The sequence below is a fragment of the Hypanus sabinus genome, chromosome 7, assembly GCF_030144855.1.
Source record: "Hypanus sabinus isolate sHypSab1 chromosome 7, sHypSab1.hap1, whole genome shotgun sequence".
In the NCBI taxonomy this organism is placed as follows: Eukaryota; Metazoa; Chordata; class Chondrichthyes; order Myliobatiformes; family Dasyatidae; genus Hypanus; species Hypanus sabinus.
In genome coordinates, this window is record NC_082712.1 from 36,132,750 (window position 1) to 36,147,407 (window position 14,658).

Sequence of the window (14,658 nt, forward strand, 5' to 3'; positions counted from 1 at the left end):
TATGGTATCTTCTTTAATACTGGCTAGCATACTTTCGTATTCCATCTTTACTTTAACGACTTTGTTTGGTTGTCTTCTGCTGGTTTTTAAAAGCTTCCCAATCCTCTAACTTCCCACTGTTTTTGGAGCCAAAGTGTAGAGTATCCAAGTTTGTGATGACAGGCCCTCAGTTTGTTTTTTATATAACACTTGCAGTCTTGTATTCACCCTTTTCAATTTTGTCCACCTTTTGCGTTGCACTTCATCCTGTTGACTGCAATTTTGCTCTATCATCAGCCTCTCCTTACTAGGGGTTTCACTGCATATTGCCTCTGTTTGTAAACCAACTATCTCATCTTCAGAACTATCACTGTGGTTTGCATCCCCCTGCCAAATTAGTTTAAACCCACCTGTACAGCTCTAGCCAACCTGGCCACAAGGATGTTTGTCCTCCTTGAGTTCAAGTGTAACCCATCCTTTTTGTACAGGTCATGCCTTCCCCAGAAGAGATCCCAATGATCCATAAACCTGAACCCTTACCTCCTGCACCAGTTCCTCAGCGATGCTTTCACCTGCCATATCATCCTGCTCTTGCTCTCACTGGCATGTGTCACAGGCAGCAATCCAGAGATTACTACCCTGGACATCCTATTTCTCAGCTTCCTACCTCAAATCTCTCTTCAGGACCTCCTCACCTTTCCTACCTATGTCATTGGTGCCAATATGTACCAAGACTTTTGGCTGCTCACCCTCGCCCTTGAGAATGCCATGGACCAATCTGAGACATTCCCGGAGCTGTCACCAGGAAAGCAGCTTGCCATCCAGGTGTCCCTTTTGTGCTCATGGAGCCTTGCCTCTTGCTCTGATTAAGGAATCTCCTATCATCACTGAAGTTGTGTGAGGTTATTCATTTGGGTAGGATAATCCAATGCAGATGGTTGTGCAAATGTTAAGTGGCTACAAAATGAGTGAAGTACATAAAAATCTCAGTTTAATTGTGGATGAAACACAAAGTTAACATGAAGTGCAGCCAAAGAGAGCAGCTAATAACAGCTTAAAAAAAAGCATGTTGTCCTTTACAATTGTGGGGTTAGTGTTCAAAAGTTCAAAACAACTAATTCCCTTCAAACAATCAGTGCTTGAGCCAACTGCAAACCCCTAATCATTATGGTCTAGCAATACTTCGACTAGTTTGCACTAAAATGGACTTTTTTTCCTAATTATGTTCTTTCTTGTAAAACGTATGTATAATTTGTTTTTCTTGTGAATGCTGCTAATGTGATGCCATGTGCCTTTGATGCTTCTGCAAGTAACTTTTTCATAGCAGTTGCACATATATGTACATATACATCAGCCATTAAACTCAACTTCAAAAATATCAGAGATATACAGCATGTTGAAGCTGTACCTCGAATACTGCGTGGAGTGTTGATCCAATTGTACTTGGAAACTCCAGCACTGATGTCAGTCCAGAATTCAGTTGGCTAATTTTTGGGATGAAAGGCTTGCCTTTCACAAACAGTGAAGTAAAACTTGATACTTTGGAGCTTTACACGAATGAAGGGTGATTATGTTGAAGTACATTAGTTCCTAAGAAAAGATGACAGAAATAGATGTTGATTTCTTTACTCTAGCATGGAAGTCTCAAGTGAGAGAACATCATAAGTGCACATTCATTTAAAGCTGAAGTGTGAAGTTCTTTTGAGTCATAAAGGATGGCAGATCTCTTGAGTTCTCTTTTGCAGAAGGCTGTGGAGGCTAGATCACAAGAGATATTTGAAGAGGAAGTAGACACATTCAAGGAATTAATAGCCACATTAAAACTGCAAAAATCCTGTATCCCATTTTCAGAATGGTTCAGCATCTGGTTCAACAAGACACGGTTCCCATGCTCCCTCCAAATACTCTGGTATCTCATTCTCACGCTCACTTTAAACATGCTGGTACTCCTTCTTTCTGTGCTCCCTTTAAATGCATCTGGTGATCTGGAGAATTTGTTATAATTCAAAATGGATGATTTTAAAGAGTTTTGGCACATTACTAGGACTAATATCCAGTTGTCTGGAAAATCTGCTAGGCCAGCAGCACCAAAGTCACAAAGTTGCTGAATTATCAGTGCACTAGACACAGAAGTATTGAGGCCTAGGGCTGATAAATCATTATCATACTGAATGGCAGGACAGACAAGGGGCAAAGTAGTTGTTCCAGCTCCTGCTTTTTCTGTGTATATTTTTTGTGCCAATGTTATAAGTTTAAGAGTTGAAATCTCACAAAGAAAAGATTATTTAAATTTGAATATTAGAATAGCAATAAAATATCAGAACCAGTCAGAGAAGGTTAATTTTTTGTGTAATAAGATTGATAAGTTTCAAATTCAATTAAAGTAAAGAATTAAGTGGATTGAATATTGTTTATGCTAATTATTAAAATAATGTGTAAATCATATTGAAAATTTAAAACTAAAAGTATTGATGTCCTGTTTCACATTTGGTGTACTGTATAAAAAATGAATTTTAAAACAAAAACTAATCAAATCCATAATTTCAGTAGAGATAGTAGCAATGAAAACTGTATGGTGATACAAAGAAAATAGCATAAGCTATTCATGAATGAATCTATGTAGGTACTGAGTGCTGAAAAAAACCTCTGATCCATATTTTTAAATAAAAAGAAACAAATTGTCTATATCTTTCTGCCCGATCTGTTTATAAGTGTGAACAAAGTGGTATCAGTGGGAGACCTGTCAATGCATTTGGTTTGTCAATGATTGTGTATAAATGTGGGCAGAGTAAGAAATAAAATTTGCACAGTAAAATACGATTTCATTTGCCTTCTCAGCAGCTCCATTGCTCATGCTGTGGTGTGAAATTTTCATTTTACACAGTTTGCAAGCAAAGGGCTATGAATTATGTATTGAGCTAGAGAAATCCTCAGTTTCCTGCTTTGTGCCACAAATGCCTTTATCTAGGTTCCATCTCTATTACTAAGATGAATCTCTGATTCAGGAATATTTGATCAGATATGGTTTTAACTTCATTATTTGTTTCTGTTATTAAGCCTTTTTGATGACAGTTACTTGTCTGCCTGTCACAGGAAAATCTGGATAGCTGGTGACTGGAATGTCATGCATTTTTCTTCTTTAATAGATTTTTTATCATCAAAAGGCATGGAAAGAGTTGCATCTGACACTTTAGACAAATGCATTGGGAAATACACATGTGAGGTATTTAACATCCCACTGAAGGTGTCACTCTCTTGGTATTTCAGACCTATGCTTTGTTAAACCATGCATCCATTTTTTGTGTGTAGAGCAGATTTAAGATCCATTAAATGAAAATAATTGTTAGAAGTTCATCCATGCAATATAATTAGCAAATCACACGTCTAGAACTCTTCCCTCACTGGATATGACTTAGCAGATCAAGGAAAGTGGATAAAGGATTTCTCATCCTCTCAAGTCTGTTCCAGCATGTAATACCCCCCAGGTCAGTTTTTCCATCTCCCTGAAAACGTTGTCACCCCTGTCGTGAGCTAGCTGTCAAGCTTTTTTTCAGCTTTGTGAGTGTTCATTGGTTTGATGGAATATATGTCAGGAAGGCCACATGCTTCCATAGGGAAGTTGCCTCTGGAGAATTTACCCAAGTTTTGTGAGATGAGTGGATAGGTGAACAACTGACATAGATGGCCTGTGATTAATGAGAAATACTGGGCCATTATCTGTCTGTGACAATGCGGTGCCCAAACCTGAACTTGTGCTCCTGCTACTGCCAGAGCACATAACCGGGAAGCAATCCTTCCTGATTTTTGTACTTAGCCCCTCTTGAGATAAAAGCCAAGAATTCTGTTGTGCATTACAGCTTTCTGATTGTCTTCTGTAATTTTATATTTTTGTCTTTGAAATGTACTTACAGCAAAAATTTATTTTGAATTGAAAACAAAGAATATGGAGATGTCAGATTGGTTGTGACACACCAGCAGTATAAAAATGATAAAGCAGTTTTTATACACTATATAGGAAAAGGATGAGGATCCTGATAAGCCTAAATTAACCAAATGGTAGAACCAGGATTATCTGTCAAAGCTTGAAAACCAGTTATGATTATTAAGCACATTGAGTATAAAAATGCCTAGCTAATTTGCTGAATTCTGATTTTAATCTTGTTCTGACCAATCCTCAAGTGAATCAAATTAGAATTTATTAAAATCAGTTGAATTGTACACCATAAGGTAATGAGGTTTACATTGAACAAAAAAAATACAAAAATGCTCAAATCAGCCGATCATGTCCTATTAACCAACAGATGCCATATGTTTGAATTCTAGTGATGCTTGAAGCATAATTTAACTTGTTGTCTGAAAGATTTAATTGTTTGTATGCCACATTGCTACTTTCCAACTGCACTTGCATTGAAATGCAGAAATTTAAACAATCCTAAATCAGGTATCTGCTTTCAGATGTTTGCAGGTACGATTTCCCGTCAAGTATTACACAATTTATTTAAACATTTCTCTATTTAACTAAAAGTTCTTCCCCTCATGAACATTTATCACTTTGAAACAATTGGTGTGTTTTTTTTAAAGAATGTTGAAATTTAAAACTTTCTCAGTTGGTAGCAAGCAATGGATTACTTTATCACTTCTTTCTAAGTAGTAAAATTTGTACAGTCTGGATCAGCTTGAATACTGTGACAATTTGCAACCTTGATTTCTCCCTATCACATAAGTCTAATTAAAAAGCCTTGCTGTTGTTTATTTTGCCACTTTTTGAGAAGTGCCAATGTTGCCTTGGCTGAAAGGCCTGAGTGGACACCACCTTAAGGATCAATCTGTTGTATCTGCTTGTCACTCATTTCACAGCGATATTGATATATTACTGCCTTTTCATTTTTGATATGATTGGTGCATGGCGTAAAGGTTGTACAAACGGAAATGTAGCTCTTAATCTGCATGGTTATAGAATCATGTAATGATTCTGCACAGGAGACCATTTAGCCTAACAAGTAATTTTGTTCTACCCTACCCTTTCACAATATCCTTGATTTTTCTTTCAGACCATAAAACATAGGAGCAGAATTAAGCCATTCTGCCCATTGAGTCTTCTCCGTCATTCCCCAGACTTGCCGCTATACGCCCTGACAAATCAAGAACCTATCAACCTCTGCTTTCAAGATGGCCTCCACAGCCTTCTCTGGCAATGAATGCCACAGATTCACTACCCTCTGACTAAAGAAATTCCTCATCTCTGTTGTAAATGGATGCCCCTATGTTCTGAGGCTATCCTGTCTCGTCTTAGACTTCCCTAGTATAGGAAACATCCACTCTATCTAGGCCTTTCAATATTCGAAAGGTTTCAATGAGTTTCTACCCCCCCCCCCCTACATTCTTTCATACTCCAGCAATTACAGGCCTAGAACTATCAAATGCTCTTCGTACATTAACCCTTTTATTCCCAGAATAATTCTTGTTAACCTCCAGTGGACCCTATACAATGCCAGCATATTTTGCCTTAGATAAGGGGCACAAAACTGCTCACAATTCTCCTAAGTGCAGTCTGACCAATGGCTTATAAATTCTTGCTTTTATATACCAGTTTTCTTGAAATGGATGTTAACATTGCACTTGCCTTCCTTACCACCAACTCAAACTGCTAACCACCCAAGTCCCTTTGCACCTCAGATTTCTGAACTTTCTCCCCATTTAAAAAATAGTCTACCTCTTCTACAGAAGTTCATGACCATATACTTCCTTACATTGTATTCCATCTGGTAGATCTTTGCCCTTTCTCCCAATCTATCTAAGTCTTTCGGCAGACTCCCTGCTTCCTCAAACTACCTCCCCCTCCACCTATCTTTGTATCATCTGCAAACTTCTGTACTAAGCCATCAATTCCGTCATCAAAATCCTTGAAATATAATATGAAAAGAAGCAGTCCTAACGTTAACCCTGCAGAGCACCACTAGTCACTGGCAGCTAACCAGAAAATGCCCCTTTATTCCCACACTCCTACCAGTCAGCCAGTCTTCTATCCTTGCTAGTATCTTCCATGTAATACCATGGACTCTTATTTTGTTAAACAGCTTCATGTGTACCTTGTCAAAGACCTTATGAAAATTCAAGTAAACAACATCAGCTGACTCTCATTTGCTTTTCCTGCTTGTTATTTCCTCAAAAAATTCCAACAGATTTGTCAGTCATGATATCCCCTTAAGTAAATGATACTGACTTTGGCCTATTTTATCATTTGCCTCCAAATATTCCAAAACCTCATCCTTAGTAACGGATTCCCAACATCTTCCCACCACTGAAGTCAGGCTAACTGGCCTATAATTTCCTTTCTTCTGCCTCTCTCCCTTCTTGAGGAATGGAGTGACATTTGCAATGTTCTAGTCCTCTGAAACTATTCCAGAATCCAGTGATTCCTGAAAGATCATTACTAATGCCTCCACAACCTCTTCAGCCATCTCTTTCAGAACCCTGGGTTGTAGTTCATCTAGTCTGGGTGACTTACAGTATCTTCCTTCAGACCTTTCAGCTTCCCAAGCATCTTTTCCATATGAATAACAACTACACTCAGTTCTGGCCCCTGACACTCTCAAATTCCTGGCATATTGCTAGTATCTTCCACAGTAAAGACTGACACAAAGTTCATCTGCCATTTCTTTGTCCCCCATTACTCCAGTGTCATTTTCCAGCGGTCTGATATCCACCCTTTTCTCTTTTACTTCTCATACATCTTTTTTTAAAACTTTGGTAACTTTTATTATTGGCTAGCTTACCTTTATATTTCATCTTTGCTCTTTTATGGATTTTAAAAAGTTATTTTCTGTTACTTTTTAAAACCTTTCCAAACCTAACCTCACTAATTTTTGCTATATTATATGCCCTCTCTTATGCTTTTATGCCATCTTCAACTTCTCTTGTCAGCCAAAGTAGCCTCATGCTCCCATGAGAAAACATCTTCATCTTTGGGATGTATCTAACCTGTGCCTCCTGAATTGCACCCCCCCCCCAGAAACTCCATTGCTGTTTTACCATTATGCCTGCTAGTGTCCTGCACCTTTTGAGTTGCCCCTTGAAACTCCAGCCATTGTTTTTCTGCCATCATCTCTAACAGTGTCCCCTTTCAGTCCGCTTTGGCCAGCTCTTCTCTTGTGCCTTTGCAGTTCCCTTTTCTCCACCATAAAACTTAAGCTTCTCCCCCTCAAACTGGAAGATGAATTCTATCATATTATGATCACTGTCTCCTAAGGGTTTCCTTACCTTAAGCTTTCTAGTCAATTCCAGTTCATTACACAACGCTCAATTCAGAATTGTCTTTCCCCTAGTGGGCTCAACCACAAGCTGCTCTAAAAAGCCCCCTCAAAGGCATTCTACATATACCCTCTCTTGGGATGCTGAATTTCCCAATCTATCTGTATATTGAAATCCCCCATGACTGTCATAACACTGCCTTTTTCGCATGCTTTTCTGTTTCCTATTGTAATTTGTAGACCACATCCTGGTTACTGTACAGAGGCCTGTCTGTAACTCCCATCAGGGTCTTTTCATCCTTGCATTTTCTAAACTCTACCCACAAGGATTCTACATCTTCCGATCCAGTGTTACATCTTTGTTAGAATTTGATTTCATTTTTTTACCAATAGAGCTACCCCACCCCTTCTGCCTCTCTGCCTGTCCTTTAGGTGCAATGTATATCCTTGGATGTTAGGCTCACAACTTTGATCTTCTTTCAGTCGTGACTCCGTGATGCTCACAACATCATTCCTGCCAATCTCCATCTGTGCTACAAGATCATCTACCTTATTCCATATACTGTGTGCATTCAAATATAACACTTTCAGTCCTGTATTCATCACCCTTTTCAATGTTGCCCCCATGTTACACTTCAACTCATGACTGCAGGTTTGCCATATCAACTGCCTCATCCTCAACCCTATCACTGTGGTTCCTATACCCCTGCGAATTTAGTTTAAACCCTCCCCAACAGCCCTTTTTCTCAAAAGGAAATTGGATAAGTAATTGAAGCGTCCCTCCCATTGACTGCACTGTTTTCCATCAATGCTGCCTGGCCTGCAGAGTTCCTCAAGCATTTTTTGCATGTTAACTTCTTCTAACCTCCTTCTCCTCCCCACACCTTTTTATTCTGACGTCTTCGCTCTTCCTTTCCAGCCCTGAAGAAGGGTGACGGCTCAAAACGTCAACTGTTTGTTCATTGCCATGGATGTTGCCTGGCATCTATGGTTTGGATTTCCAACAAGTGCTAAATTTCTTGTGTAAATAAACGAAGGCTGCTTTGCAGTGACAATTTTACCCTCTGTTCTAATAGGCAATCTAGTTTCTTTTTGAACCAAGTGTGGGTAGTCAAAGAAAAAGATGCATTTGAAGATTTAAGAAAGTAAATTGAACAGGTCAATAATAAGTCTCATACAGGATCTCAGCTGGGCAGCGGCTAATTTAACCACACTTGAGAGCTGTACTCTGCTGCAGGGGACGCCACACCATAGTGGGTGTTGTTTTATTGTCTGACCTCAATGTGAATCACATGAATATTCAGATTTTCTATTTTCTGGACAAAGATTCTTCTCATCTCTGCCCAGAATGGCTGATCCCACATTTTGTTGCTATGACCTCTACTTTGCATTACATCATGTGCATCTTGTTTGAAATCCTTGCCCTTTTCTGTTACATGTCTTCATGGAATTACATAGGCAAATTTTAAATTTTCATCCTTCTGCTTCAATTTTTTTCATGGGTGTGACCTTTACATTTGCATTCAGCCCATGAAGGTCCAATTCAGTAGGCCTTATGTGCATTGTCTTCTCTGTTCCTATAATTTTACATTGTGTCCTGCATTACCTATGTTCTCTGCCCATATGCTACCTAAGTAACAGTATATTTCCAGCATTTTGCTTTTACTTACTGATTTACAATGTTTTGCTTCTAATTTTGTTCTTGTTTACCATTTTATAGCCAGAGAACAAATTGGAAATTAATTTCTTTCCATTTTTGAATTAGCACTTCTGCATACCAGTGTTCATCCTTATCCCTTCCATAAAAAGTTGGCTGTACGTAGATGCACATTCACTACAATACATTAGCCTAAAATAGTACATCACATACCACATGCACATTGACACTGGACTTCCTTAGCTGAGCTTTCCACTACTGATTTGCCATTTTCTCCAACAAATAATGAGAAATTAAACAATTATCCTTTGTCTCTTTCCTAAAGCATGCATGCTATCTCCCAGTTTCCATTCTTTTCTGCCCATTATCTGTATTGGTCTCATCTTAGGCTTTATGGTTCAATGGTTCCATTTGATATCAGAAAATGTATACAATGTACAACCTGAAATTCATACTCACTGCTGATATCCACAAAACAGAAGAAAACCCCTGAAGAATAAATGACTAGAAAACATTAGGACCACAAAGCCCCCTCCCCACCTCCTGTCATTAGTAATTCCCTTCCCTTTCTTTTATACTTATGACCTCAAGTCCTTGATGGCTTCACCAAAGGCAATAGCCTGTTACTATCCATTCTTTCCAGATCCATCATTATTGTATAGCTCTCTGCATTTTATAGCCACCTTCAGAGAAAATATTCCCAACCTCTCCAATCTATTCTAGTAGTTGTGGTCCCTTATCCCAGGACCTACTGTAGTTCTCCTGCAGCATTTCTCCAGTTCCTCCATCCCTTCATAACAATGAGGTGACCAGAACTGAAAAGAATTCCCCAGATGATGCCAGAATTTTCCTCTATCCAGACTCCTGGAATGACGGATTAGCTGCTCCAGCATTTAAATGGCATTGCAAAAGGGTAGGACACTATTGGCTCTAAAAGGCCAGAGAGGTCCTCCTAAATGACTATGAATGGTTGTGCAATGCATCTAAAATGCTTTACATTTAATGCATCTAATGTATGTAGCTTAGTATAGCTAGGGCATTGCAGCATTTTGCTTCAGCATCCTTGAGCTGGAGAGAGGAAGCAAAGCTATGATTCTTTGCTAATAAGCCAGCCTCTCTGAAGAGAAGTACATGTGAATGAAAGCAAAACAAAAGGTGTTGATTTGAGCAAAATTGAATGTTTTGTCAGCTCTCACTGCCTTTGCTTATGTGCAGAATATTCACTGTGGGAAGGATCTGGAATATGTGGGTCTGTATGTATTAGACCTGAGTTTTCAGTAAAGGAAATAAAAGTGTACACAGTTGGGCTCATTTATTTCTGTCATTGGTATATTGTTTTGTCATGCTAAAAACTGTATCTAAGAAATGGCTGCATCTCATACAATTGGTTAGAAGGAGCTGTGCTGAGTTTCAGAATAATTTTTAGCTTTTATTAAATTCAAAGTACATTTATTGTCGAAGTATGTGTACATTGTACAACCTTGAGATTTAGAGGCGGCCACTAAAAAAAAGAAAAACAAAAGAACCTGTTTAAAAAAAAGACTGTCAAACTCCAAATGTGCAGAGAAAAAGAAACATCAATCATGCAAACAATACAAGTAAGCAAACAGCTTTCAGAATGAGCCTGAGACCACAAACACAAAGCCAGGTATTGCAGCCGGAGGCGAAGACGGCCACAGCCTTCGTTCAGCACAGAGCTGAGTAAACAAGCAGAACCAACCCAACCCTCACCTCTGGTCCAGGTGCCCTGCATTTTCAATCTGGCCCGGTCTTCAAATTGTCCCAGCACTGGCTCATTCCTCGCCATAGGTCCTGGGCTCTGTTGCTCCAGTGTGCTCTGGCCCTGGTCTCCACCACCACATTTCAGCCTGTACCTGATCTTTGGAAATTGGCCTGGCACTTGATTGATCAAACCTTTCCTCGCTTTCTATTTTGGATGACGGGCTTCATCCCGACTCTGCCTCACCTCCATTCACCCTGACTCTGCCTTGCACCCTTTGCCTCAACCCTCGACTCTGCCTTGCCTCCGATCGCCTCTCCACAGCTTGTGGTGATTGTTTACCAGAAAAAGTGCTATTAATAAATTATTCAGTTGTTTTCTCTGTTTTGTTTACAACCGATAGGTAGTTGCTGGGCTTCACCAGCACCATCTCAAACTGGAGATATAATTGGTGTAAAGTAATTGGTTTTAAATTCTGAAAATTTTTGTTTCACCTTTTGAACTTTACTTGCACTTTTTAGCAGAAAGTAATGGTGACTTTGATTGCTTAAGTTGAAGGCACTCATGATATAGAAAACACATCTATGTTTTGATTTACAGATTATAGCTGAGATTAGAAAATTATAATTTTAGTCAGTCCAATATTGTGTCTTAACTTGAATTTAAGAACATCCCTGATTCACTAGTATGACATTTCAATTTATCACATCAGCTAACCTGGGACTGCTAAGTGACAGGCAGTTTCTTTTTGCTGTGGACCTATGCCCTCCGAGAAACTGTATTGAGACTGTCCAAACTCATTTTTCTTTAGATCCTTTCTGGCATCACTAAGAGACTGTCATCTCTTCAGACTATATATGATTTGTGACCAAATCTTGATGTGATTAAACTGCAGATTCTAAGTCAACCATATACACGTGACAATATGCTACTTTACTAAATACTACATGACAGCGCCTTAAAGGAAAAAATGTTGAAATTGTACTAAGTTACTAGTGCATGTGATATAAGTCTTCTGTTTAATCAGTTCAGCCTATTTAAATGAATATTTAAAAATATTCATAATCCTCTTTGGAAAAAATTATGTAGTGTTATCAAAATGCTTTGAGCTGCATAACAATATCTTGCCTATTTCAGTATCCATTTTAATGCCAGCAGTTGACTAAGAAATCCTAAATTTATGTTTGTTTTGTCTCTAGTCCATTTAGCTACAAAAGCTTTTTAGGAAGAATTTAAATTTTACTTTCTTCATCTATTCGAATAGTAACTTCCATTGATGAAAACTTTTTTTTTGCTTAACAGAAAAAGAGTAAAACGATGCCACAAGTCAAAGGCACTGTCAAGCAGGAAGTTTCGCTGCTTGATTTGGTTGACCGTAAGTATTTATGTTAAAACATGAAAAGTAATGTGTTGGAACTGGGCAGTTAGCAGTTGAATCCCATATAAATGATCATAACCTTTGGTGGATGTAGACTTTTCAGCTTCTAATCAATTGCGTTCAATTCTTTGTCAATCACAGAAAATGCTTTGTGGTCCATCTAGTTTTATAGTTTTTTTGATTCAGTAAAATTATGACTTAATTTTCTTAATTATGTTTTACAGTGTCAATGGCGGACAACACAAATAATTTGTTCAAGAATGTTTCCTTTTTCTTTATTAGATTAGAATTCTTTTCTGATTTCTAATTGAGATTTGTTCTCATTTTAGTTTCTGATGTTTCAACACCAGTAGCTGTGCCTAAAACAGCAATGACTTCAAGATTGGCCACTGATTTGGAAGGATTATCACTTTCCGGTGATTCTTCTGTCATAAATGTAAGTTCAGGGGTTATTTGAAGCTGTATTTTTGAATGGCGAGTGGATTTGAGTTCATCACAATTGCTGGATCACAGCACTGTCTACGTGCCTGCCTGTCAACTTACGTCCACCGTGATTCCATAATGGAGCAGAGTATTGTGGACGGAAATTAACCAACGTAAAACAGATGTTAACATGCACTTAGCAAAACACCAATGATGGAGATTTTTGGGAACTATACCTCGGAAGTCATTTGATTCTCGTAAGCATAGTTAATATTATCTGTTGCCAAATCTCAAATTGTGAACATAGCATATCAAAGTTTCAAAGTGTGCAAAATTAACATTTGTAAAATATATAATTTTGAATATCTCTCACTTTTATAAATTTAGACTGTAATAATTTTACAAAACAGTATGTATAGTTTTCCCCTACTCTTGTATACAACTTCTAATGGCCTTTACCTGTCATTGATGCGCGTGAATGCTTGTGGCAGGAAGTCTCTTGGAAGAAAAAACTTAGTTCCTATAAAATATAATGATGCTTAAAAGATCCTTCCTAAACACTACTCCCCTAAGCAGTGTGAGCACAAACTGGATGAGGAGGTCGCTGGTTGTTCAGTAAAGGCCATTTTTCATGCAAGGGTTATTGTATTGGTTTTGAAAGGCATGGTGATATGGTTTGCTTCCGGAGCTCACAGCCTGATAAGGACAATTAAGATAGAAACTCTGATTCCAATTTGAAATTAACTTGAATAAGAACATGATTAACCCTCACTGATGCAGCTAAGAACACTGAGGTTCGAAGTGCTATTGGGCAAAATAGTATTCGTTTTGGATAGTGGAAGTTGATAGCTGACCAGATTAGGCAAAGCTGAAAATATTGATGATTGGACTTTGAATAGACTCTTTGAGAAGCTAGAGGAGAGTGCATATTAATATCTGCATTTTGGCTTGACTCTGTTGTGCTTCTATTCTGTGGCTATACAGCATAAATTACAACCTCTCAGATTCAAGGTGCCAGTTTTAATTTTAAACATATTATAAAATTGTGATTAAAGTCAAATGATAATTTGGACTGATATGCATTTGTATTTCTGTGCATTAATAACTGGATTTCTTAATTAACAATGTTTTCTATATTTATCAATTCCTTATGATGAAGAAGGAGCTCATTTTGGTCCGTTTGCATCTGTCCCTGCTCACTGATCAGACACTTTTATTCCCAATAATTTTTCCATATAAACAATTAGATCATGGGACAACTTCTACTCTTCCCGCATTCCTAAAAACTACCTTTTCACATTCCCATCAACTTGCTTTCTGGTAACTTGGCAGTGAAGTCTAGAATGTGTACCGAATGCAATAATCTGTAAGATGTAAAATGACTCGTCACAGCTGCCAAAGCCCCTTTCCCAACTTGGCAAGGTGTACAGCCTGACAGGGAAATTTCATCATGGAGCCTTGGTGCTTTGCCACTGTCCATCTCTAGTTCCCATCCAAAACAAACAGGTTTCCTAGTGAGTGATGTCCTCAGTGTTTGGTCCAGGGATTGTTGGCGATGATTCTAAACACTGGGCATTCTACACTGTTTGTTGCAAACTGATTGGTAGGAGATTTGGGTTGGAGATAGATGCTGCCTTAGTTTATGAAAAGATTATACAGTGGTTACTCCACATAACCCCCAAATATTGTTTCACTCTAGCATTCTTGATCAGTCCACATGCTCTGAAGTAGATACTTTTAAAAAAGATACCTACCACCTGTGTGCTGTGATATCTGTGTGAGCCCCTCCACTTCACAGGCATTGCTCCAGCTCCTTAGTCTGGAGAAGCCATGTCAAATAGTTGATATGTTTTGGCTGGCTACGATGAGTGGTGTGGCCACTTAATGTTGAGACATGACTGGTCTGATGGGTGTGGGCATTATTGGATGTCTCTCTCATCACCACCTATCAGAAGCCAATGTGATTCCTGAGAGATCCTGCACCGTCGGACACTTCCATCTGTTGGCACTGCCTGGAATGAGTGGATCCTGGGGAACAAATGGTTATCTAGTGTTCTTATATCTTTTGCTAATGTGCTTCTCAGCCACACCAGCTGAGCTGCAGGCATGACAACCGCCAGACAAGGATCGCAGTAAAAAAGACATGCTAGATTTTGTTGCTCGCGTCAGCGTGGGGTGCTTTTCAAGCAGGATGTGGAGACTGTTGTGTGCTGCCAGCTGTACCACATTGCCACCTGAAGATGAAGATTAA

The 14,658-nt window shown here is 38.7% G+C and overlaps 1 protein-coding gene across 2 annotated transcripts in view; it reads left to right on the top strand.

Annotated features, from left to right (window-relative positions):
- Window positions 1–14,658, top strand: part of ap3b1a (adaptor related protein complex 3 subunit beta 1a) — a 251,519-nt gene that overhangs the window by 158,367 nt on the left and 78,494 nt on the right. For both annotated transcript variants that reach the window (XM_059974482.1, XM_059974483.1), the window contains exons 21-22: window positions 11,909–11,981; window positions 12,314–12,420. In XM_059974482.1, the coding sequence (XP_059830465.1) occupies window positions 11,909–11,981; window positions 12,314–12,420 (180 nt within the window). The remainder of the gene's footprint in view (window positions 1–11,908; window positions 11,982–12,313; window positions 12,421–14,658) is intronic.